The sequence below is a fragment of the Artibeus jamaicensis genome, unplaced genomic scaffold, assembly GCF_021234435.1.
Source record: "Artibeus jamaicensis isolate MK-2021 breed Jamaican fruit bat unplaced genomic scaffold, CSHL_Jam_final scaffold_369, whole genome shotgun sequence".
In the NCBI taxonomy this organism is placed as follows: Eukaryota; Metazoa; Chordata; class Mammalia; order Chiroptera; family Phyllostomidae; genus Artibeus; species Artibeus jamaicensis.
This window is the reverse complement of record NW_026522042.1, coordinates 43,082,708-43,107,500: the sequence shown is the minus strand read 5'-3', so window position 1 is coordinate 43,107,500 and position 24,793 is coordinate 43,082,708. Positions and strand designations below refer to the sequence as shown.

Sequence of the window (24,793 nt, the reverse complement as noted above, 5' to 3'; positions counted from 1 at the left end):
TTTTAAAAAATTAAAAAACAGGCAGCTATAATGACAATGCCTCACCAAAGAGAGAGTATCAATAAAGAGACAGAAATTATAAAAAAAAGTCAAATGGCAATTCACAGTTTAAGAGTCCAGTAACAAAAATGAAACATTCACTACAGGGACTTAGCAGCAGATCTGAACTGCTCAGTTAATTTGAACTAGGACTGACAGAGATCGCAACTGGAGGGGAAAATGCAATGAAGAAAAATGAACAAAGCTATCGGGAACGCGGGCTAACTTAGAGCATCCCAACAAATATTGACTGAAGACGAGAAAGGAGAAGGGAGAAAGGAGGAGAAAAAATATTAAAGAAATGTCTGAAATGATGTAGTACATACGATGAAAGAAATGGTATAAAATTCGATAATACAAAGAAAAGCCACATTTAAAATTTTTTAAACCTCTTATAGTTTGTGAATCTACCAATCTGAGGGCTCTTGGATGCGTTACTTTTTTTTTAATTTTTATTTTTTATTAAAAATATTGGATGCTGTACTTTTAAAAAATCCACTACACAATACAATCATGATTTTTAAAAACCAGCTTTTAGATACGGAAAACTTAGAGTTTTCATGGAGTCTGAATTTTTTAAAGTAATGAATGAATGATTCTCCAGATGATCCCAATGTAAGTAATCTAAACCTGTACTTCTCAAACTCCTCAAACATCTGTCATGAAGAATCAATCGGAGAATCTTGTTAAAATGCACATTTACTCAGTTAGGATTGGGTGAGGTCTGATATTCCACATTTCTCTCAAGCTTCCAGGTGATGCTGATGCTCCTGTTCCAAGGAGGCTCTTGCTAATTACACAGATTCTTGATCCCACAGCTGGAGAGGGGACATGGGATGTGGCCGGTTGTACCAAGGTGAGTTGGTGGCAGTATGGCTGAAACCGAAGGAACAGCCTGGACTGTTAGGAAATGCTATAAGTAGGAGAACTGAGTAAATAAATAAATATATTCAGCAAAATGGGAGATGGATTTTTCATTGCTCAATAAGGGAGGTACAGATGTTAAGAGGGGAAAGGTTAAACTTTTTGTCTTAAACTGAAATTGAAGGTATCAGTGTGAACTCATACACACACACTTCCTAGCTTTGTTCCACTAGAAAAGTCTAGAGACAACGACACCTCAGTAGCAATGAGCATGCCTAGTGCCACATCCTGATTTCTAAATACAATTTCCACTGAGAGGAATGTGGGCTCCATGAAATTCCTGGTTCTGGGACTGGGGCAGGGAAAGTCTAAAATGATGTTGGAACATTTCGTATCAGGAAGTACTCAAAGAATAATGGGTACACGTCAAAAGGCAGAGAGTTACCTTGAAGAAGCTTGCACTGGCCAAATCTGGACAATTTGAGACCAAAATAATGAGAGCAAGGAACTATAACTGAGGAAATAAGAATTGGAGTCCATACTAATATTAACAAACAAACATGGGAGAAGGCAAAGCAATACCTACAGTACAATTCACCAACACAAATGTGGAAGGAATAATGTAGAAAATCACCATTTGCCAACTATCACAGATTTCAGAAGTAACATGCTATAACTAGTAAGTGAAATTTTAATGAGAAATAGGATATTTACATAATCTCAAAGTATCTCCCCATAAACACTTAACATCTTTACATTAGAAATATGAGATATCATCTTCTCAAATTAATAAAAGTTAACTCCACCAGTAACAGTATAAACAGACATCATATTCTCTTGATATGATGCATGGAGAACAGAGCATCACTCCTGGGGTGTCCCCCCCAAAAGCACATATCCTGAATCCACTCATGAGGGATAATCAGACAAACCTAAACTGAGGAACAGCCTCTACACTGTAACTGTCCCATATGCTTCAAAAACTTCATCGGCAAAGAAAGACTAAGGTACTGTTCCAGATCAAAGGAGACTAAAAAGACATTGAAACTAAATACATCATGTGATCTTGCACTGGATTCTGAAGAAGAATGAGAACAAGTTTTTGTTATTTTACAAAGGACATTATTTAGGACAACTGGCAAGATTTGAATGGTGTGTATAAATTAGATGATAGTAATACATAAAAGTTAATTTCCTGATTTTGATGTGTACACTGTGGTTATGTAGGAGTTTGTTTTCAGGAAGTACCTGAGGAAGTATTTAAGAATAGTGGGCATCATGCCTGCAATTTACTCAAACATGGTTCAGAAAAAAATACACATATATGTGTAGGCATGTAGGTATAAAGAAACAGAAAAACATGAAAGATAAGTACAGTAAAAATTGACTATTGAGGAATCCTGGTGAAGAATATAAAAGAATTCTTTTATACTTTTATTGTAACTTTTCTGTAAGTTTAAAATTATTTTCTTGAAATAATTGAAATTATAATCTTCAAAATAATAGGCAAGAATAGAGAAATCTCTGGATTGTGACCCACAGATTAATCACATCCATTGTACAAAAGTCATCCACTTCTGCCCTAGCTGGTGTAGCTCAATGGACTGAACGCAGGCCTGCAAACCAAGGGGTTGATGGTACAATTTCCGGTCAGGGCACATGCCTGACTTGGGAGCCAGGTTCTCAGGTGGGGGCATGTGAGGGGCAACCACACACTGATGTTTCTCTCCCTCTCTCCTTCCCTTCCCCTCTCTCTCTCTCAAAATAAATAAAAACTTTTTAAAAACCAACAAAAGTCATCTACTTTTCTGCCTGTGAATGTATAATAGAATATTTTAAATCTTTTAGTATTAATATTCTTAAAAGCCAAAAGATGAGACCCTTATTGTGTGAGGGCCGGCATTTACTCTACAGCCCTTTCCTTTGATCAGTCATCAGGCAAACCCTATCTTTAAAGTTCCTGTGTTATGTGGTAGATTACTATTTTAAATATTATACAAATTCTCTGTTCTACCTTGAAGATCAACACTGCAGGCTTGTGACCTAGTACTGTTAATGAAATGTAGCCCTTATATAATACACAGTAAAAAAAAAAAAAAAAAAAAGAAACAAGTGATGAATTGGTAAAATTTATAAAAAGGGGAACCACAGTAGACATAAATTGTACAAGTGCACATCGCCATAAGTATACTAACTTTTTAGCATTATTATTATTTCAAACCTTAGAAAGACAATGTAAATATATTACGGGAATTGTAATACTGAAATCAAAGTTCTCTATCAATAAGGTTAAAATTACTGTAAGTTTTGAAAAAATAGGAGTCAGACTTGAATATACTTTACATACTGAATGTCTGTGCACCTCAGATTCATGTACTGCAATCCTGACCCATAATGTGATGGCTTTAGGACGTGAGGTAATTAGGTAATGAGGGTAGAGCCTCATAAATGGGATTCGTGCTCTTATAAAAGGGATCCTAGAGACAGCTCTCTCTTGCTCTCCTCACAACCAGGTAAGAATATGAAAAGATGAACATCTGCCAACCTGGAAACAGGTGCTTACCAGACAGTGTCTCTGCTGGCACCTTAATTTTGGACTTCCAGGACTCCAGAGCTGCTTTATCACTATCTTATAAAATATGGAACACTATCCATAGTAAGTGACATAACAAATTAAAGCTTACATCTAATACTTGTATATGCACAGAAAAATGTCTGGAGGAATTTATACCAATCTGTCAAAAGGAATTACCTGTGGTTATAGGAGACTTTCAATTTTTACTTGATATAATTCTGTATTATTTTCTTTCTTTTTTTTAAAAAAGATTTTATTTATGTATTTTTAGAGAGAGGAGAAGGGAAGGAGAACACTAATGTGTCTTCTCTCCCTCTTGCATACCTCCTACTGAGGCCCTGGCCCAAAACCCAGGTATCTGCACTCACTGGGAATCTAACCAGGAACCCTTTGGTTCGCAGGCCTGCACTCAATCCACTGAGCTATACCAGCCAGGGCTATTTTATTTCTTTTTTAATCAAAAAGCGTATTAACTCTGGATCAACAAATAAAGGGAAAAAAACTTAGTCTCACTAGTACTGAGCGATGAGTAGACCTATAAAAAGATAATGTCATGAAACACTACTTCTTGGGGAGAATAAAAACCCACATTATTACCTTGATTTCTCATTGGAATGGTTAACAAAGCAAGGTATGGCAACAGCTGAGTCTGGAGGCATAAAGCTGGTAAGCAGAAGTCAGAAAAAAGTGCTTTTGCTGCCTGGCAATTTTCCCGATACTGTATAGAAGAAATGAAAAAAAACAATAAATAAAAAATATGGATATGTACTCCTAAACATGCTAAGTTTTATAATATTATAAAAGTGTGTGGGCTTCCATACCACATATGTACTTTTAAGAGTTTATCTAATTGCTCTTCTATAACTATCCTAGCATTATCTAACAAAGCATTTTATCTATAGTTATTTCACATTTAACATAACAGTGGTGAGAATCGTTTTTAAAAAAACCTAAGGTAGAAGGAAAAACCACTTACAAATCAAAAGGATGGTTTATGAACAAAGATATACCACAAATTGTTTGAGGACATTGTTTCTCAGTGAAAGAACTTATTGTCTTCAGTTAACACAGGTGCAATGTTAGGCTGATAAGGAGAGAAGCATGTCCTACAGAGATAATTCATATGTAACTATAATGCAAAATTAGTATTTGTTCTGTATGGGCAAAGCAAATCAATAAGGGGTTATAAATTATTTAAAAGTCACAAAATTCTTCAAAGAAATCTGTTGAAATTTCTGAGATTATGAATTGTACTTAGTTATAGGATTTCACCCAGGGGGTCATAGACTCAGATGCTCCAGGAGCCGGGCAGGAGGAAGAGCTGCGAGCAGGGGTACCTACCACTCCCGTCTTCAGCAGGCAGATTCTACTTGGCTTCAGCCCACTGCTGTCACGAAAAAATACGAGCCAGTGTTGCCTTACTTTCCTTCTCATTCCCCCCAGGAAATGCCAGAAATCCATGTCTGAATTTTCATTATGATACTAATTTTTAAAGATGAGCAAGATTCTTTTAGAAAACACTTTGTTTGCACCCTGACTGGTATGGCTCGGTGGGCTGGGCATCCCTGGTTCCATTCCTGGTCTGGGCACATGCCTGGGTTGTGGGCCAGGTCCCTGGTTGGGGGTGTGCAAGAGGCAACAGATCCGTGTTTCCCTGGCACCCTGATGTTCCTCCACCTCTTTTTCTCCCTCCCTTCCTCTCTATCTAAAAACCAGATAAAATCTTTCAAAAATTCTGTGCCTGTTATATTCAACTGGTAGGCCACCTGTTTTTGACCTTTAATTCAATCCTCTACATTTTTTAAAAAAGATTTTATTTATTTATCTTTAGAGGGGAAGGGAAGGAGAAAGGGAGAGAAACATCAATGTATGGTTGCCTTTTGTGCATCCCCTGCTGGGAACTGGCCTGTAGGGAACCCCCCTGCAACTCAGGCATGTGCCCTGACTGGGAATTGAACCTCAATTGTCTGCTTCACAGGCCCGTGCTCAGTCCACTGAACTACACCAGCCAGGGCAGTCCTCTACATTTTTTTAAAAAAGATTTTATTTAATATTTAGTTTTAGAGAGGGGAAGGGAGGGAGAAAGAGACAAAGAGCAACATCAGTGTGTGGTTGCCTCTTGTGTACCCCCTACTGGGAACTAGCCTGTAACCCATGCATGTGCCCTGACCGGGAATTGAACCAGTGACCCTTTGGTTTGAAGGCTGGCACTCAATCCACTGAGCCACACCACACAGGGCTCAATCCTCTCCATTTATAACTATGAAAACTAGGTGCACACACTGATTAGTTGTGAAGTAAAATAATTGTCCAAGTGGTTAGAGGCAAAGCCAGGATTTATTTTGAATTAAGACTAAATTATAAATATACTTTCATTCCAATAATAATTACTAACAAAATAGGTATCAGCTTTCAAATTTTCAGTATTTTTCCCCTAAAAAATGACTAAGCACTTAAGACTGTCCTTTTATGTTTTGTCATAATTTAAAGAAAAATGTGGGCCCTAGCAAGTATTTACTATGAGTAAAACATCATTTTTCTTCTTTAACTGAAAAAAAATAACAGCTTTATTGACATGGAATTTACATGCCATAAAGTCCACCTATGTATGGAAAGGGTACAATTTTTTTTACCTTTCTATTTATTAAAATCCACTGGGGTTTGTGCAATGGTCGAAAACTTGATCCTCCTCCTTGGCAATGAGCAAATCCTCGGGCTCTGTTGGAATGGATCACACCTCTTGTAGCTATAGATGAACCATATTCCCTGAGTGAAGAGCGTGTCTAAATAAAGAAAACAAAATGTAAAATAAAGAAGAGACTGATAACACAGTACTGTTGAGACCACTGGCACATACACGCAGAAACTAACCATATTTAGTCACTATATGCTCACTTTCTGGAACATCACCACAGCCCTAAAACATAACAATCAAGTGCTATGTGTAAACTCTGATTAGGTCTTGGATGTGAGTGGGAGGAACAACTTTAAATACATTTTTGAGACAACTGGGCAATCAGAGCATGTTAATTTTCTGGGGTGTGATGCTGTTAGGCTTGTAATAGAGTGATGTTATTGCACATGCTTAAGTATTAAGTATCATGATGCTTGCAAATACTTTCCAATTATTCATCAAAAGAATTCTGTAAATACATTGTCAAGCAAATGTGGAGGAAAATGTGAAAAACTGGTGAACAAAGTAAAGGCATACAGATATTTATTGTACTATTCCTTCAAATTGTCGATAGGTTAACAAATTTCAAAATAAAAAAGCAATATAAAAAAATCTGCAAACAGCCCTGGTTGGTAGGCCTGCCTCAGTAGATTGAGCACCAGCCTGTGAACCAAAAGGTTGCTGGTTCAATTCCCAGTCAGGGCACATGCCTGGGTTGTGGGCCAGGTCCCCAGCTGGGGGCATGTGAGAGGCAACCAGTCAATGTAGGTACCTCCCACACAAGGATGTTTCTCTCCCTCTTCTCCCTCTCTCTAAAAGTGTATTTTTTAAAAATATTTAAAAATTCAAGGAAATACAACTGCTGAATAATGAAACTCTAAACATGACACACTATATCAAATGTTTTTATTGTAGTTTTCTAATTTTAATTATTAATGCTATTTCAACATTTATAACACAGAGAAATGTTTACATATCAGAAGTGTTAACCAGTGCAACTTTCTATGATAGAGATGTTTTGTTTACGATAGAAATATCAGATATATTAAAATAGGCTGTTCAATATAGCAGCTACTAGCCACATATAACTATCAAATACTGGAAATTGGCTAGTGTGACTAAGAAACTGAATTTTAATTTAATTAGCTACATGTGCCTAGTGGCTACTATACTGGCCAGAGAAGTGTTCAAATATTAAGAAAAAATACACATTTATATTGTGAATAATTTCCAATCTGTAAAAAAACAAACATTTAAAACTTAGCAGAAAGTACAGAAAGCAGTTATTTTCTTTCTATCCACTTTTTAATAGCTGTCAAAATTTCTGAGTATATGTTAATTTTATAATAAGAAAACTTTACAAGGGAATTGGTGTTATATTATCACCAGAAAAATCAGAGTAACTGCTGAAGCTTCATTATACACACAGGGTTGGAGGAACTAATTTTCTCATAGTTATTAAGAAGTCACAGAAAATCATGGCAAATAATAAAGAATAAAAGTAAAATGTTGTTGTCAATTCGGAGGAAATATTCAAACACAAAAACATTGAAGTCAAATGGTCTTACATTCCAGTTACCACTGATGACATCTGCAAAACTCAGAAATTCACTGGCTCTCACAAGATCATCTACTTCCGTGAAGAAATCTACATAGTTTTGGTGAAGATACAAATTAAATAACTCTTCCGGCATGTGTGACATTTCTACTACTTCCTATAATATAAAAAAAGCACACATACAAAATTTGGTGGTCAGATCTCTATGCCTACAAATGTCAATAATATATGTCTTGTAAATAGTGCTAAATGGTATTAACGACTTTACGCTTTACCTCAGGATGAACAAGCAACGTATCCCGTTCATGCTCTGATAAATGGGAGGGCAACTGAGGTGATTCTAATTCTGTTGAAGATGCTCCTATAAAAAATTTCTGGATTAATAACAACATCTTTGTAATTATATAACACCTCTCATTTGAACGTTTTTCAACACCTTAGGCACATAATTTCAAAAATACTAAGTGAGCTGTTAAAATTAAAACACAAAATAACGGGAAGCTTATGTGAGTTGCTGATTAGCAAGAAAAATTTAGAATTCTGATGCTTAGATTATGGCATTTCTGGAATTAAAATATTCCACTTCTTAAAGCACTCCACATTTCATCTTTCCAGCTCTGGGTTGCTTTCTTCTTTAGAGTCTCATCTCAATAAGGAGGTCGCTACTGCTTAATTCACTATATAGGCGGATGCTGCCCTCTGCTGGAGAGAACAGGAACCACCACTCCCTAAGGCAGGAGGTTACAGAAGAAAGTTGAGGAGGAAAAAAAGGGTGGAAGGAAAACAATCAGTGGCATGGGCACGGAGCTTCAGAGGTCAGGGGAGCCAGAGACAGAGGAGTGTCTTCATTTCCACCTAAGTGATACCTGTTTCATTTTCCTCAGGTGGCACGAAGGTTTCTATTTAGAAATCTCAATTTTCAACAAGGAAGACAGATGGAAAGCAGGTGTAAGAGGCATTCAGAATGTTATAGGGAAGATAAACAGAGTGGATTCAAACAACTGGGTTTTTCGCAACTAGGAAACAGTCTCAGACAGTAACAGACCTAATAAGCATGAGGCTCCAGTGAAGGTTTGCTCAGACTATTTGTGACTCACTGATACAGCTATTTTACAAGAGATCTGAGAAACTGAGAGAATATTGAGGATACTGTACACATAAGGCATTTTTCTTTTTAAACATGATTTGCTTTTTGTTCTGACATCTAAAACTATTTTAAACTATCGCCATGACTTTCCTTCAAAAATTCGTGCAGCCCTGGCTGGTAGGGCTCAGTGGCCTGAGTGCTGGCCTTTGAACCAAAGGGTTGCCTGTCTGATTCCCAGTCAGGGCACATGCCTGGGCTTGCCCACCAAAGGTCTCCAGTAGGGGGTGTGCAAGAGGCAACCTTCTCTCCTTCCCTTCCCCTTCTCTAAAAATAGATAAAGTCTTTTGAAAATAATCTGTATAAACTGTTCTATTTATCCATTTTTTTAATCCTCACTCAAAGACACTTTTTCATTGCTTTTAGAAAGAAAGGGAGAGAGGAAGAAATATCGATGCAAGAGAAAGAGACGGACAAAGAGACTGAAAGAAGTATCAATTGGTTGGCTCCAAAATGCACCCCCAACTGAAGGTTGCATGTGCCCGCACCACAGATCAAACCTGCAACCTAGATATGTGCCCTGATCAGAAACCAAACTGCAACATTTTGACTATGGGACGATGGTGCTCCAACTAAGTGAGCCACACCAGTCTGGGCAATTGTTTTATTCTTTATAAAAATCACATCAGACCAATTTAAAAAAAGGGGGGATCTCAATTTTCTTCCTTCTGGACCATAAGATTGAAAACTGATTTTATTGAAAGAACAGACAATTTGGGAGCTTACAAATGGGTGAGGAGGGTGAAGGCACTTGAGGAAAAATAGTCATTAAAAACAAGAAGAAAAAGGAAGAACACCTCTGGTTAGGGACAGGCAGTTAGTGAAGAGACCAGAGAAATGTAAGAGAATCCAAAGAAACCTGAAGCTACCGGGTAATTTGCCTAGCACCCTGGTGGCCACAGCTCAGTGCTAAGAAGGCTTGGGCAGCCAACAGTTGCAACTAAAAATCTAGATGGACTGACATCTCAACTTTGACAAACTATACTTGTGTAAGACTTACAAACATGAACATGGCTTACAGTAGTTAGTTGTTATGTTTAATCACTCATATTCCCAAAATACTCTATCTAGATAAATATATTTTCCTGCTTAGGCCTTGCCAAATAGTCACTGACCTAGCCATAGTTCCTTCTTGTAACAGGACCAAATACATGACAGTTAAAACTTTGGAGTGCTTTCTATCAGTTGTAAGACTAATGTATAATAAAGTTATTTTTACTGTATAAGGTTTTCTTACTTTTGCAATATAGTATTTTCCCCAAAGCTCTGAAGAGAAACAGAGACACATCTTTTCCACCGATAGCTTGGACCTCTGGATTTTCAACAACCTTATCAGGTATTTTTCTTCGTCTTGATTTTGACAGCGCAGCATCTGATTTTAATGAAGACATTCCTTTTTTCCTTGGGCATAAATTGTTTCTTCCTAAATAATACACACCCAAGTGACAATATTTAAAATAAATTTAAAATATGAAAGCTAGAACTTGTAAGATGAAGTCACTGCTAAGAGGCAGAGCCAGGATTTTCAAACAGGAAGTCAAATTCACTTTGAAAGGGGAAGCAGCAAATCACAAAAATCAGTCAGGTTTGCTCGCGTGTATACAGATACATGTGATGACATATTCATTAGGGAGTTTTCATGCAAGTGTACAAATGTAATTTTACGACACTGTCTCAATAAAAAAATAGTAAGTGGAGATAGGTAGCTTTCAATTATAAATTAAAATGTTTAGTTTGATTTCATTTCATGAACAATGACGTTATACATAATGTTGTAAGAATGTATCGTCCATAGTTACCTTTTGAAAAAGAAAACTGGAGGCTGTTTATTGCACTTCTGATATCACCAGAACACCCTTGACAGAGCAACTCTAGAGAAGTTTTATCAGGGACAGTAATACTTCCTCCATTCTAAAATGAAAAAAATTAAAGATTTTTAAATGTTTTTCTAAAACAATAAAGTTAAAACTCCTTGATTTTATAAACTTAATGGAAGTACATTAGAATCTTAAACTTGAATGCAAAAATGCCTCCGTGTTAAACCCCAGCCTGCCTGTGAAAGTACAAGTGTCGATCGATGACTTGACATAGTTTAAGGTAAAAAAACATCAAGAATATAAGATAGTCTTTTGCTTTGACAAAATATTACAGTGAAGTTTCTATCTCTCACTACACACGAATCCATATATACAAACATACATATGTACCCACACACAGAGACTTCAAATCACAATATAACTTAGTAAAATTAAGCACAAAAACTTTGTACTTAATTTACAAAAATTTACACGAAAATCTCTACACCAGGGTTTTCAGCATATTAACACAGTCTGTTGAGGATTAAAAAGCCACAACTGCATTAACTCATCTTTAAAGCCCAAGTTTCATACAGACATTTAAGATAAATAAAATACACATATATTTCAAAGACATACATGTGAATTAAAAAATACATATTACTACATCATTGGTAGTTCAAATATAGGGCAAGAAAAAATGTGTCCCTACTCACCATTCAGAACCTCCTAATGATTTACTAAAATGACTTAAATTCATGCGACTGTTCACAGATAATGACATTTTAGATCTTGTAAAAACCATTAAAATAGAAAAAAGCACCATGCTCTGATCCATATATATATATATATATTTTTTAAAGATTTATTTATTTATCTTTTGAGAGTGGGGAAGGGAGAGTGGGAAACAAAGGTCGCCTCTTGCACGTCCCCAATTGGGGACCTGGCCTCCAACACCAGGCCAGGGAATCCAACCAGCGATCATTTGGTTCACAGGTAGGCAACTCAATCCACTGAGCCACACCAGTCAGGGCCTTCAGTAAATATTTTTAAGTTTATTAACTCAAGCTGTCTCAAAGTGTTTATTAAAAAGTTACTGTCTACTTTCTGTTGCTCTCCTCAAATCCTAAGCTTTGTCAAAACTGTTGATATTCTAGTGAGTACCTTTCCAGACCACTCTCTGTGCCCAAATATCTGTAAGTATATACAGTGTCTATATGTAGACATAATTGAGATACTATTATGTATGCATTACCACATGACTTGATTTTTACTTATTCAGTACCTTTTTTGGGTGCTCTTGAAATATATCTCATTTTTTAAAAAATGCTATGGGTGTACTACAATTTATAATTTCCCCAATGAAGGGATATTTACATTGTTTCCAATTTTCACCATTACTGACATATATATCTGCCAAAATACATGAATATTTCTGTAGAACACTTTCGAAGTGTCCAAAATAAAATGACCAATTTTATTTTTCCTACCAATGGCATGGGAGATTGCCCGTGTTTTCACATCTTTGACAACCCTGTTTATCAATCTTTTAAGTGTTTTGCTATCTCATATGTGAAAAATGGTCTCTGAATGATAACGATTTTCTCTGATTACCAGAACACCCCTCATGTTTACTAGCCATTCATATTTCTGGCTCCTATTCTTAGCCTTTTTGGGAGGCACATTTTTATATATTTAGGTGTTATGCCTGCCTTTTAATTTTCCCTACCCTGCCTTGCCATTCCCTAAGTTTCTGACTTTTTTGAAATAAATCCATGGCTTTCAGGCTTTTGTTTCTTGCTTAGAAGACTTTCCCCCAACAGAAAGTCACTATTTACTCTTTTCATACTTTCTAATTTTGATTTTTACATTTTAACACTTAATCTTCCTGGATATTATTTTTGTGCATACTATAAAGATACAACCTCATGCTTTTCCACATGGATATCCAGTTGTTCCAACACCATTTATTAACTATAAGTCTACTCTTCCCCAGTGATGTGAAAAGCCACTTCATATAGAAAATTTCCATTTACATATATTGACCTATCTTTGTTCTGTCTTCTAGTTTTAATTCTTCTATTTGTCTGTCACTGTGCCAATACGACAGTTGTCATTTCTATGATTCTATATTATGCTCCAATACCCAGATAGCAAGTCTCTCCTCATCGTTCTTTCACAAAATTTTTTGCTCATGCCTGTGAATTTCTTTTCCTTATTAAATTTATTTTTATTGCAAAAACACTGAATTTAAAAATTGTTAGAGTACTTGGTTTTGAAAAATTCTAGATATGAATTACTTCCCAAAATGGAAATCTAATTTGAAATCATGATCCGTGGAGGAAATACCATAAATGTAAATTACTACAAAATGAAAATGTAAATGTGGCTGAAGTGTGTGAACAGCAGTTCTTTCCATACTTTATATACCTAATGGTATCAGGAAAGACTAAAGGCTATTTTTCCTATGAAAATGAGACATCTACTTAGACAAAAAAACTTGAGAAACTCAATACTCTTTCTTATTACAGTAGTCCCTCCTTATCTGGGGTTTCATTTTCCATTGTTTCAGTTACCCATGGTCAATTGAAGCCTGAAAATATTAAATGGGAAATTCCAGAAATAAACAGTTCCTAAGTTTGAAATTGTGTGTCGTTCTGAGTAGCGTGGTAAAATCTTGAAGCATCGCTCCACTCTGCCTGGGATGCGAGTCACTCCTTTGTCCTGCACGTTCACACTGTAGAGCTGCCTGCCTGTGAGTCACTTAGTAGCCATCTGGGCTATCAGGTTGACTGTCTCGGGATCACGATGCTTGCGTTCAATTAACCCTTTTTATTGTTATAACAGTTCTATTATTAGTTATTCTTATTAATTTCTTACAGTGCCTAGTTTATATATTAAACTTTATCATAGGTATGTATGTACAAGGATAAAACAGTATATATAGAGTTCGATACTGTGCACAGTTTCAGGCATCCATTGGGGGTCTTGAAATATAACCCCCCCAGAGAAGGGGGGTTATATTTCATACACTACCATACAACTAAGTTCACTTAAGATGTCAATAGCCTTCTTAACATAATTACCTAAGGCCTGGCTGGTGTGGCTCAGTGAATTGAGTGCTGGCCTGCAAAACTAAAGGTTGCCAGTTTGATTCCCAGTCAGGGCACATGCCTGGGTTGCAGGCCAGGTCCCCAGTTGGGGACGTGTGAGAGGCAACCACACATTGATGTTTCTCTCCCTCTTTCTTTCTCCCTTCCCCTCTCTTTAAATGAATACATAAAATCTTACAAATAAATAAAATATTTAAAACTATAATCTGTACTTATGCTCTTAAAGAATGTAGACTTTTTTTTTTTTAAGAATTTTATTTATTTACCTTTAGAGGGGAAGGGAAGGAGAGACGGAGAGAAATATCAATGTATGGTTGCTTCTGGTGCACCCCTTGCTGGGAACTGGCCCCTGCTGGGAACCGGCCTGCAACCCACGAATGTGCCCTGACTGGGAATTGAACCGCGATCTTCTGGTTCGCAGGCCCACACTCAATCCACTGAGCTACACCAGCCAGGGAAAGAATGTAGACTTTTTAAAAAAATCACAAGTAATCTAACCACTGAGCACTAGAACTAATCACATGTATCACTTTTATATACTTTATTCTAGAATGTACATGCTTTTATATATGCATGCATATATGTATGTATATGTATATATGTATGTATACACACACACACACACATTTTGTTGTTACTGACAATTGTTTTTTTTTAACAGTAAGTTGGTGTCAGAACAAAATTTCAAACCCATCTGATACTTAACTGTTGTGGAATATTATGCAAGTTATTTCCACCAAAGCTCAGTTTCCTTACCTGTAAAACAGGGTACCAATTTTATATGGTTGTGGTGAGGTTTAATAATATCAAATATATAAATATTTTGCATAGTCCCTGACAGGGCTGAAGTCATTTTTACTGGTAGTATTAGCATACAAGTTTACATCTTGTCATTTTCAACTTGACATTAAATTGGATTTTCCAATATCACTGAATAGTCTCAAAACACTAATGACATAATAGCTCACCCATGTAACTGCGTCATTATTGGACTCAGTTTGTTTCTAATTTTTCAATATGAAAAGTTATTATTTATTCAGTTAAGTGCTCTATACACACACATTATTTGGTTTAATCTTCAAACCAACTCCTCCCTTGGAAATTTTTTTCAATTCCTTTAATCCCAGCAGTGGAGAAAAAAAATGATGTTTCCTGTAAGATCTAGAACCATGCAGGTAGGAGAAGTTCCATCTATTTAACAATAGATGTGAACGATAGAAAAAATGATGCATTAAAAGTGACAGGAGTTGTTTCACAACAATGCTAGTAAGCCAACACTACTGAAGTAGACACTGAAAAATACGTAAGATGGTATAGTTAATAACAATGTAACACTGTATTTCATATTTGAAAATGCTCCCACTACAAAAAAAGGTAATTACGTAATGTGATGAAGATGTTAGATGATGCCATGGTAGCAATCACTTTGCAATATATAAGTATATCGAATCAACATGTGTATACCTTAAACTTATATAATGTTTTATCTGTTATATCTCAATAAATCTAGAAAAAAATTATTGACATGGTAAACTTTATTACGTGATTTTTTAAGAAAAATTTATTGATTTTAGACAGAGAGGGGAAGGAAGAGATAGAGAAATAATTATTTATTCACCTCATTTATGCATTCATTTTGGTTGTGCCCTGATGGGAGATCAAAGCCCCAACCTTGGCATACCTAGATGACTCTCTAACCAACTGAGCCACCCAGCCAGGGCTAGTATGTCTTTATAACCACACACACACACACAAAAGTGTCAACAAGATAAAAGCAGAGTTGGACTGTTGATGACTAATGTACCTAGATGCCAGGAAACAATTTCTTGATTACAGGCACTATTTAGAACACTAAGCTAAACAAAGGGAAATTGCCCTCAATGTTAAGGAAAAAGCTAAGTTTAATAGTATAAAAGGTGAAGAATTTTTTAAATCAGTAGTTCCTACATTTTCCAAAATGGCATGCCTTATAAGTGCAATAAAATTTTTTAATTCTAAAAACTGAAATAATATGTGTCTCTACCTCAAGTGTACATAATACCTCTTAAGTTTGGTTTTCTAAAATAACAATGTAAGATTCAAGCCCTGACCAGTGTGGCTCAGTTGGTTGGCTACTGTCCAGCAAAGCAAAAGGTCACCAGTTTGATTCCCAGCCAGGGCACATGCCTGGGTTGCAGGTTTGGTCGCAGATCAGGGTGCATATGAGAGGCAACCGATCTACGTTTCTTTCTCACATTTGATGGTTCCCTCTTTTTCTCCCTCCCTTCTCCTCTTTCTAAATATAAACACACTCTTTTTAAAAGATTCAAATTAATGCATTCTTAAGAAACTTTACCTTATTAGCTTCTATTGTCACTATTCGAGTCAGAAATTTCATCATAATTGTTGGTGCCACAGGGTTGAAACTGTCAAAGTTTTATACAAGAAAATGGTTAAATGATTAACTGAAAACATAATGTGTACGTTAACATTTTAGGCAGAAATTTCATTCTTACCTAATGTTTGATATAGCACACTCTTCTTGAATTTCTTTGGGAAACAGTAACCTTTGATTACTATCTCCACTGAGACTGTCAGAGATTATAAATATCAGGGGACATCGACCAATCTGCACATACGTCCTAAATTAACAACATAGAGCAATGTTAAAATCTAAGCCACTTACCATTTAATTTGGAATTTTAGAAAGCTTCACTGAAACTCACCTTAGAACTTCATGTAAAGTATGAGAATCTCGATAAAACTGGTTAGGTAAATCCTATTGAAAACACATCATAAGTACCTGGTCAGTTTTATTCCCATGTAAATTTATTTTCAGATTTATATTTACCAAGACAGGAAAAAATGCTATCCACTCCATGTATTATAACCAGAACTTTTATAGAAGGGAAATATGAAATAACTAATATTCTCAACAGTAATATCCATTAATGGGAAACCTAATTTTCACATTAAATTTCTTAGGGTGATTACTAGTTAAGAGTATTTTCACTAAGACATCATTTTCCAAATATTTACTTGGCTTTTCTATACTTAAGCCATAAAATTTTTAAACCCCATTAACCTAAAGCCACGCTATTCAAGTTAACAGAATAGGTTTTTAGGTTTCTGCTATATTAAAGCTTTATGTTATATTTTACCACTATTAATACAAAATATATCTTGCAATTGTTTACAGTTACTGAAGGTTTTCAAAAGTTGCACGTACCTCAACCAGAATTATCTTCTTATCACTTCTCAGATCATCTCCAACCATTTGTAGTTTGTTATATTTTGTTGCTCTCAGTAGAAACTCTTTAAAAACTGCTATCTGAGACTGATAGGGAAATACATGGAAGCTTGATTCTGAAAGGAAACATATTTAACCCTTTTATTTTCAACAACTTATATACACATCAAGCAAGAAGAGCTTACAATCCTATAGACTGTCCAAATTTCAAACCGGATATCCATTTCAAAAGGCAAGAGTCATGGATATCAGGAACGCTCCACACCAGTGAACGTGCTGTGGAGTCAACGCACTTCAGGACGCAGCTGTCGTCCTACACAAATGTAAAAATACTTAGGAGTTTGCGTACCCAATGAAGACTCTGCAAATGAGCGAGTGACTATAAATTAAATATTTTCAATAATAAAGGTTTAACAACAAAAGTAGAATGACTGATTGGTAAACTTGGCAATGTGGGAAGTTCCCCACACAGAAGACTTTTTTCATATAGAAGACTGTTTATGAAGACTTGCTGAATATATTCAATGGTAATGTTCCTGTTTAAAAGCAGTAAAACTTTAGGAATTCAGGATACCAGTAACATAAACAGTGTACATACTGAGGATATAATATGCACAGAGCATATTAAAGAAAATAGCAGAGAAGGGATTTTTGAAGAATATTCCACATAAAACTGTCCTTGCCCTGGCTGGTGTGGCTCAGTGCATCGAGCACTGACCTGTGAACCAGAAGGTTGCTGGTTCGATTTCCACTCAGGGCACATGCTTGGGTTTGCAGGCCAGGTCCCCAGCAGGAGGTGCACGAGAGTAAACCACACACTGCTGTTTCTCTCCCTCCCTTCCCTTCTCTCTAAAAATTAAAAATTAAAAACAATAAGATTTTCCTTTCATAGAATTCCTTTCACTTCAAAGTGGCCTAAGGAATTTGGCTTCCCTTAATTTAGTTATACTAAAAATAACAAAAACTTTGAAAGCTAAAAATGATTGTGGAGTATTCAAGCATACATGTGAAATGATTATATACCACATCTTTATTTTTTTTAAGAATTTATTATTTTATTTTTATTTTTATTTTTATTTTTGGAGGGGAAGGGAAGGAGTGAGGGAGAGAAACATCAATGTATGGTTGCCTCTCATGTGTCCCCTGCTGGGAAGTGGCCTGCAACCCAAGCATGTGCCCTGACTGGGAATCGAACCGTGATTGTGTGGTTCGCAGGCCCGCGCTCAATCCACTGAGCTACACCAGCCAGGGCTATACCACATCTTTAAATTAGTACATTACTATTTTTCTTAAACAGTAACATTTTTGAATATTTTATTTATTTATTTTTAGAGACGGGGGAAGGGAGGAAGACAGGGATAGAAACATCAATGCATGGTTGCCTCTCGCATGTCCCCAACTGGGGACCTGTCCCAAAACCCAGGTATGTGCCCTGACTGGGAATCAAACCAGCAATCTTTTAGTTCACAGGCCAGCACTCAATGCACAGAGCCCCAGCAGCCAGGGATGGTATCATTATTATCTTTGGGGGTTTGTCTTAAAACCTCCTTCCCAATTCTAAAGAGAATCTTGCCTTATGCTTTGATTAGATTTGATTCACACAGGTCTGATTTAAGCTCTCTCCCCTTATTTGGAGACAAGCTCCTTTAGTATTTCTTAAAGCTTGATTTATGAAGAAGAAAAAGGTTTTATTTATACAGTTTAATTTTCTAGCCTGCACCTGAAAAAAAATACATAAATAATACAAAGAGATTAGATTGTTATCTAACAAAACAGTTAAGACTTAATCCTCAAAGAATCCCCTTCTCTTCTACTGGAGACCTGGTTCCTTTCCTTCTCCTAAAATTACTTCTCTCTGAAAACTAGGGCATATGGAAGAAAATGCTCTCATCCAGTTTCATTTGATTGCTACTTTGACTTTGTAAAGCAGCTAGTAGTGAACAGATGCCAATCTAGTATAGGAGAGGTAATATATACCTTTGTCTATAGAACATAAACCAAAAAAAGGAATATTAAGGGTATAAATGGGGAGTGTGTTTCAAATGTCTTTCGATGAAGCACAGGCTTTTTCCAGTATTTCCATTATCTTCATAACAAATCTTACCATGATTAAACATGGTCTCCTTGAAACCATCTTTTTGAAACTGTGGTAAAACTGGATTAATCCACTCTTGCACTTGAATACCATGCTCCTTTGATAGTATTTTTATAGTTGTTGTTTTTCCACATCCAGGAGGCCCTGTTATTAATAAAATAGATCCACCCTAAAACCAAACACAAACATTAATTAACAATCAAAATCATTGGAATATGAGAATATTATGCTTGAATCTTTCTAAATACTAATTATTCTATAAATATTTATCAAATGTCTGGTACAAGCAGACTACATTTCACAATAATGCTAGCTGAAGCAAGCCACCTTTAGATAAAATAAGATCATCTTATTTCCTGACCTTTAAGTGTAGCTTCTACTAATTCTTCAGTTTTTACATTATGCCCCTCCCAAGAACTACTTTGTAGCCAAATTAAAACAACTAAACCTCAGTTGGATTAAGGAGGTAACATTTGAAACAAATATTTTTAGAGGTTACCTGAACTCATAAAATTTGATCTTAACACAGAACTCTTAGGATTATGTATTTAAATATTACACAAGTATATTCTAATGGGAAAAGCAGTTTGGCAATCAGATTTTCTAAAAAATGTATACTAAGAAACATATTTAAAAGATAGGACTCTAAAGAAACTAGAGACTATAGGTCCCAATAATATTCCCTCACACGGTAAATGTGATTAAAAAAAATCACGCCTGCCTTGGCTGGTGTAGCTCAATGGATTGTGCAAGAGTCTGCGAACCAAGGGATGACTGGTTCAATTCCCAGTTCAATTCCCATGCCTGGGTTGCGGGCCTGGGTTGCAGGCCGGGTCCCCAAGGGGGCACACGAGAGGCAGCCACATATTGATGTTTCTCTCACTCTCCTTCTCCCTCCCTTCCCCTCTCTCTAAAAATAAATAAATAAAACCTTTAAAAAAATCATTTCCTTTAATTTTTCAACATTGAGATGAAACAGTGATTCAATTGCCTCCAATGGCAACAGGTACTCTTTTGAATCATATCAAGCTTTTGGATCTAACCTTTGGTTTAGTATGAAAACACATACAAGACAGACAGAAAATGGATGCTAAAGCAGTTACGTGAAAAACTGCTGGGGTGCTGGACGATTACTTGTTCCAAAGTACCTCCCCATAGATTACGTGCCAATTGCAACAGAAAACTACTTTATAATGAAGATTTTTGACTAATATTTCCTTAATCTAGTGATCAAAGTTCACGTCAAAAACAGCAGGACCAGCCCTGGCTGGTGTAGCTCAGTGGATTGAGCACGAGCCTGTGAACCAAAAGATCACGGTTCGATTCCCTGTCAGGGCACATGCCAGGGTTGCAAGCCAGTTCCCAGCAGGGGATGCACCAGAAGCAACCATACATTGATATTTCTCTCCTTCTCTCCTTCCCTTCTAAAGATAAATAAATAAAATAAAATAAACAAAACAGCAGAACCAGACATATTTCCTGATATGATGCAATATAAAATACACACACCAAGACTTATAAAGTATTCTTACAAAACTGTTCAACTCAAATCCATGTATTCATTTACCATTCTATGTTCATGCTTGAAGAATCTCAAAACTAGAAAAATTTTAAAAGAGAGAATCTTCTAGGTGAGGGTTGAGAGTAACTGGTATTAGGAAGTGAAACAAAAAACATCAACATAAATGAATGATGACTGTTTTAGTCTATGTTTAGTACAAAAACTAATATGTAATTTGCCTGCTTACTTCACTGTTGAGAGATACTAGCACCTGAATTGCTTTACTGTGCTTTACGTTAATGACAGGACATAAGACTGAAAAGAAGATATAACACGTACAGGGAAAACTCAAAAGTCTCAGAATCTTTTAGTGTGGCCAGAAGTAGTAAGGTCAGAAAGCTTTCCATGGATAGTGACCTGCATTTATTTGCATACAATCTTCATAAAAGTTTAACTTCTTGAAACCACTGATAAGACAGAAATATTTGGTGTTAAATGTTTAAAATATATCTTTTATTTACCTGTTTTGTTTGTCTCTCTAAGACCTCAGCTTTTAACCATGTTTCAACTTCTTCAATTTTCTTTTTGTGCACGGCAAGTTCATGCTAAAAATTTCAAGTTTAAAATAAAACATTTTAACTCAAGGGTTTTTGGTACATCAGTGCAGATTAAATTAAACATTTTAAAACTAGCAAACAATTAACATGACAAAAAAAACTGATTACACTTAACAACTGATGCCATCATTTGGAAATCTGAGTAGGTTTGGATTATAAAATTTAAAAAAATCCTTTAATATATTTTGGGAAGGGAATAAATAGCACGGGGTCTTACATTTAGCAATAAATAAATAAATGAATAAAATAAACAGATTAATTCTACATTCGTGTTAAATTTGATGTAAGACTACCAATGGTACCACTTCAGAATGACTGTTGAGAAAACTCTGAGCTTTGGTATATAAAATAAAAACCCTGAAATTATTGTTTTTTCCAAATCATTTAGCAAGATTTTATGAATAACAACCGGAAAATGCACATCCTTCTCCTTCCTGAAATAAAACTATGTTTGTTTGCTACTTAGTACCTGAGTTTCTGGCTTGTATTTATCCACCCATGGTTCATTTTCAGACAGGTAGTTCTTTGAGTTTTCTAGAGCATATATCTGTTCTGAGGAAGACAGTGTTGCTCTTTTCCGACTTGAAATGAGCTACTTTCTAATGTGGAAGGCACATTCTTTCTTCTATGACTTGGGTTATTCACACTGAATGATGTGGCAGTAATAGCAGGGATGCTTGTATTCTCTGAAAAGTCATCAAATGATGGGTCTACCCAATCTGTTACCTGAAAAAAAAATCACATAAATACTATTACATTTATTGCATCTATTCCCTACATAATTTAAGTAGTCTGTTTTAAAAAATGTTTATTTGCAATCTATAAAATAAAAATCTCAAAAGGTAGCTGTTTAAATAAAACTGATTCCAGCCCTGACAGGTGTAGCTCAGTGGATTGAGCGTGGGCCTATGAACCAGAGGATCACTGTTCTATTCCCAGTCATGGCACATGCCTAAGTTGCAGGCCAGTTCCCGGCAAGGGACGCACGAGAGGCAACCATACATTCATATTTCTTTCCCTCTCTCCTTCCCTTCCCCTCTACAGATAAATAAATAAAATCTTAAGAAAAGTAAAAACTAAAAAAATAAAACTGATTCCTGGCTCAGTTAGTTAGACCATTGACCCATGCACCAAATAAATTGTGGATTCGATCCCCAGTAGGGGCACATACAGGAGGCAACTGACAGATGTCTCTCTCACTCGCTCTCTAAAAATCAATTTAAAAAACCATATCCTTCGGTGAGAATAAAAAAGAAGAAAACTGATTCCATATGTATTAGTTATTTTTGTACTTTACAGTAAGTTGAAGTGCATACTTGTCTACTTTACCATGGTAATGAATACCATATAAAGGAATATAGAATACAAATTTAATTGTTTTTATTACTGTAATCTTCCCAGGATAGAGAGTAGTCTGATTATTTTAAACTCATGTAGGACTGAAACATAAATATTTAAAGTACCTTTGAAAAAAAAGGAAAACAAAACCAAGAAACATTACTTTAAGCATGTACAACAGTGAGAGGAGTAATACTTCCATGTCAACCAGTTAACACATTACACTTCATACATCAAAACAATCCCTATTAACAATTAAGACTTAGTGAGGATATAATTTAAGAATCCTGATACTATGAGTAATTTGTAATTATGTCTTGATTATATTCACTCCTCTTTTAAGGACAGAGAGTTAGAAATGTTATCAATCATTGATGAAGAAATGAAATCTCTGGGGAAAAAAATTCAGTTATAGCTACCTACTTCATTTCCTCCTCTTCAAAAGACTGTCACTATTACTATAATTTTGGTCTCTTTCCTTTAGTTTTAAGAGTACATACAAATTATGTTATAGTAATCCTTTTGATAGGAATCCTGATCTACATTTTATGGCTTTGATAGGAATCCTGATCTACATTTTATGGCTTTATTTCTGACATAAATGTAGACTACCGTTTACTGAAAAAAAGACAGAGAGAAACAGCAAATTTAAATCATTTACTTAAGGTCAAGGATAAAGCAGTTATGCCTGGTATAGCTCAGTGTACTGAGCATTTGAAGAACAGAGGGTCACTGGTTAGATTCCTTGGCATGGCACATGCCTGAGGTGCTGGCCAGGTGCCCAGTTGGGTGTATTCGAGAGGCAACTGATAAATGTTTCTCTCTTTCTCTCTTTCTTCCTCCCTTCACCTGTCTCTAAAAAATAAAGTTTAGGCCTGACTGGTATAGCTCAGTGGATTGAATGCAGGTCTGTGAACCAAAGGGTCATGGCTCGATTCCCAGTCAGGGCACATGTCTGGATTGTAGACCAGGTCCTCAGCAAGGGGTGCACAAGAGGCAACCACACACTGATATTTCTCTTTCTCCTTCCCTTCCCCACTCTCTGAAAATAAATAAAATCTAAAAAGTAAAAAAAAAAAAAAAAAAAAGAGTTTTAATTTAAACGTATCAACCACTAGGAAAACAGCTCTTTGAGTTTGAGCATGATACTGTCTGACCTTCAACCTACTTTGCCTCCTAACCTTGCTGAAAACTAGTTCACTGAACCTTAGGACTTCTAAGAGGCAGGGCTTGTTGTTAAAGTTGAACACCACTACAACTCATACTTTTCTTCTACTGCTCTTCTGTGAATAGCATAGTAAATATGGTTTCAAAATTAAGGTTGCACTTTCAGTGTACAGTTAACAACATATTATGAGACTTTTTTAGATCACTAATTACAACAGATATTGGGTACCATTACACTGATAGCAGTAAAAAATTAAGAACATGTACAAAAATGTAAATCTTTTTCGGCAATTGTATGACCATTTTAGTGTATCATACCTTTGTGGAAGACACCTTTCGTCTAAGAAAAGCTTTTGACATTATAAACTTTAATAGTTCCGATCCATAGCATACAACCCGTAGTATATTAAAGTATAATTCACCTAGGAAACAAAAAGAAAAAATTCTCAATTAAGAAAAAACAGATCCGAACCAGGTAGCTCAGTGGGTTAGAGGATCACCCTAATAGCCAAGGTTGTGGGTCTCATCTCCCATAAGGGCACATAGACGTATCAACCAATAAATGCACAACTAAGTGGAACAACAAACCGGTGTTTCAAGCTCTTAAATCAATTTTAGAAAAATTTTAAGAAAATAACGGCGAGGATAGCAATTAATATATATGATATAATCAAGAGCATAACGCAAATGCTCAAGATCAGTGAGAAAGAACATACTAAACATAGATGCAAATATCAAAATGCTAAAATAAATTTTCATTTTAATGACTATAACCTCTGTCAAATAATATTATTCATGGTGCTATAAAGTACTTCATATGAACTCAATAATTAGAGAAGAGAAAAACCACATATTCTGGACCTACCGTTATTAAGAAAAATTAGACAACATTATCTGTGCTGTTTTTAAATGGAAATTAAAATTTCCTTGTTTTAAATCAGGTGAAGTTTTTCATTGCCAAAGTTTTTTTTTTTAAACACCTGTACATAATGAATTCAAATTTATCACTCACGTTGGACAAAATTTAAATCTTACTGTAAATATTTCCTACAACTGGCTTCCTTATTTAAACATATTAGGAAG

General features: G+C 35.7%; 1 protein-coding gene across 1 annotated transcript in view; it reads right to left on the bottom strand.

The window, feature by feature from the left end:
* The window catches only part of LOC119044353 (cell cycle checkpoint protein RAD17-like), a 54,171-nt gene that overhangs the window by 4,388 nt on the left and 24,990 nt on the right, over nt 1-24,793 (bottom strand). The window contains 15 exon segments of the mRNA XM_053657238.1: nt 4,076-4,196; nt 6,112-6,261; nt 7,721-7,867; nt 7,986-8,071; nt 10,092-10,277; nt 10,654-10,765; nt 16,099-16,168; nt 16,259-16,384; nt 16,469-16,521; nt 16,972-17,108; nt 19,097-19,256; nt 21,110-21,193; nt 21,675-21,790; nt 21,793-21,931; nt 24,029-24,132. Coding sequence (XP_053513213.1) covers nt 4,076-4,196; nt 6,112-6,261; nt 7,721-7,867; nt 7,986-8,071; nt 10,092-10,277; nt 10,654-10,765; nt 16,099-16,168; nt 16,259-16,384; nt 16,469-16,521; nt 16,972-17,108; nt 19,097-19,256; nt 21,110-21,193; nt 21,675-21,790; nt 21,793-21,931; nt 24,029-24,132 — 1,791 coding nt within the window.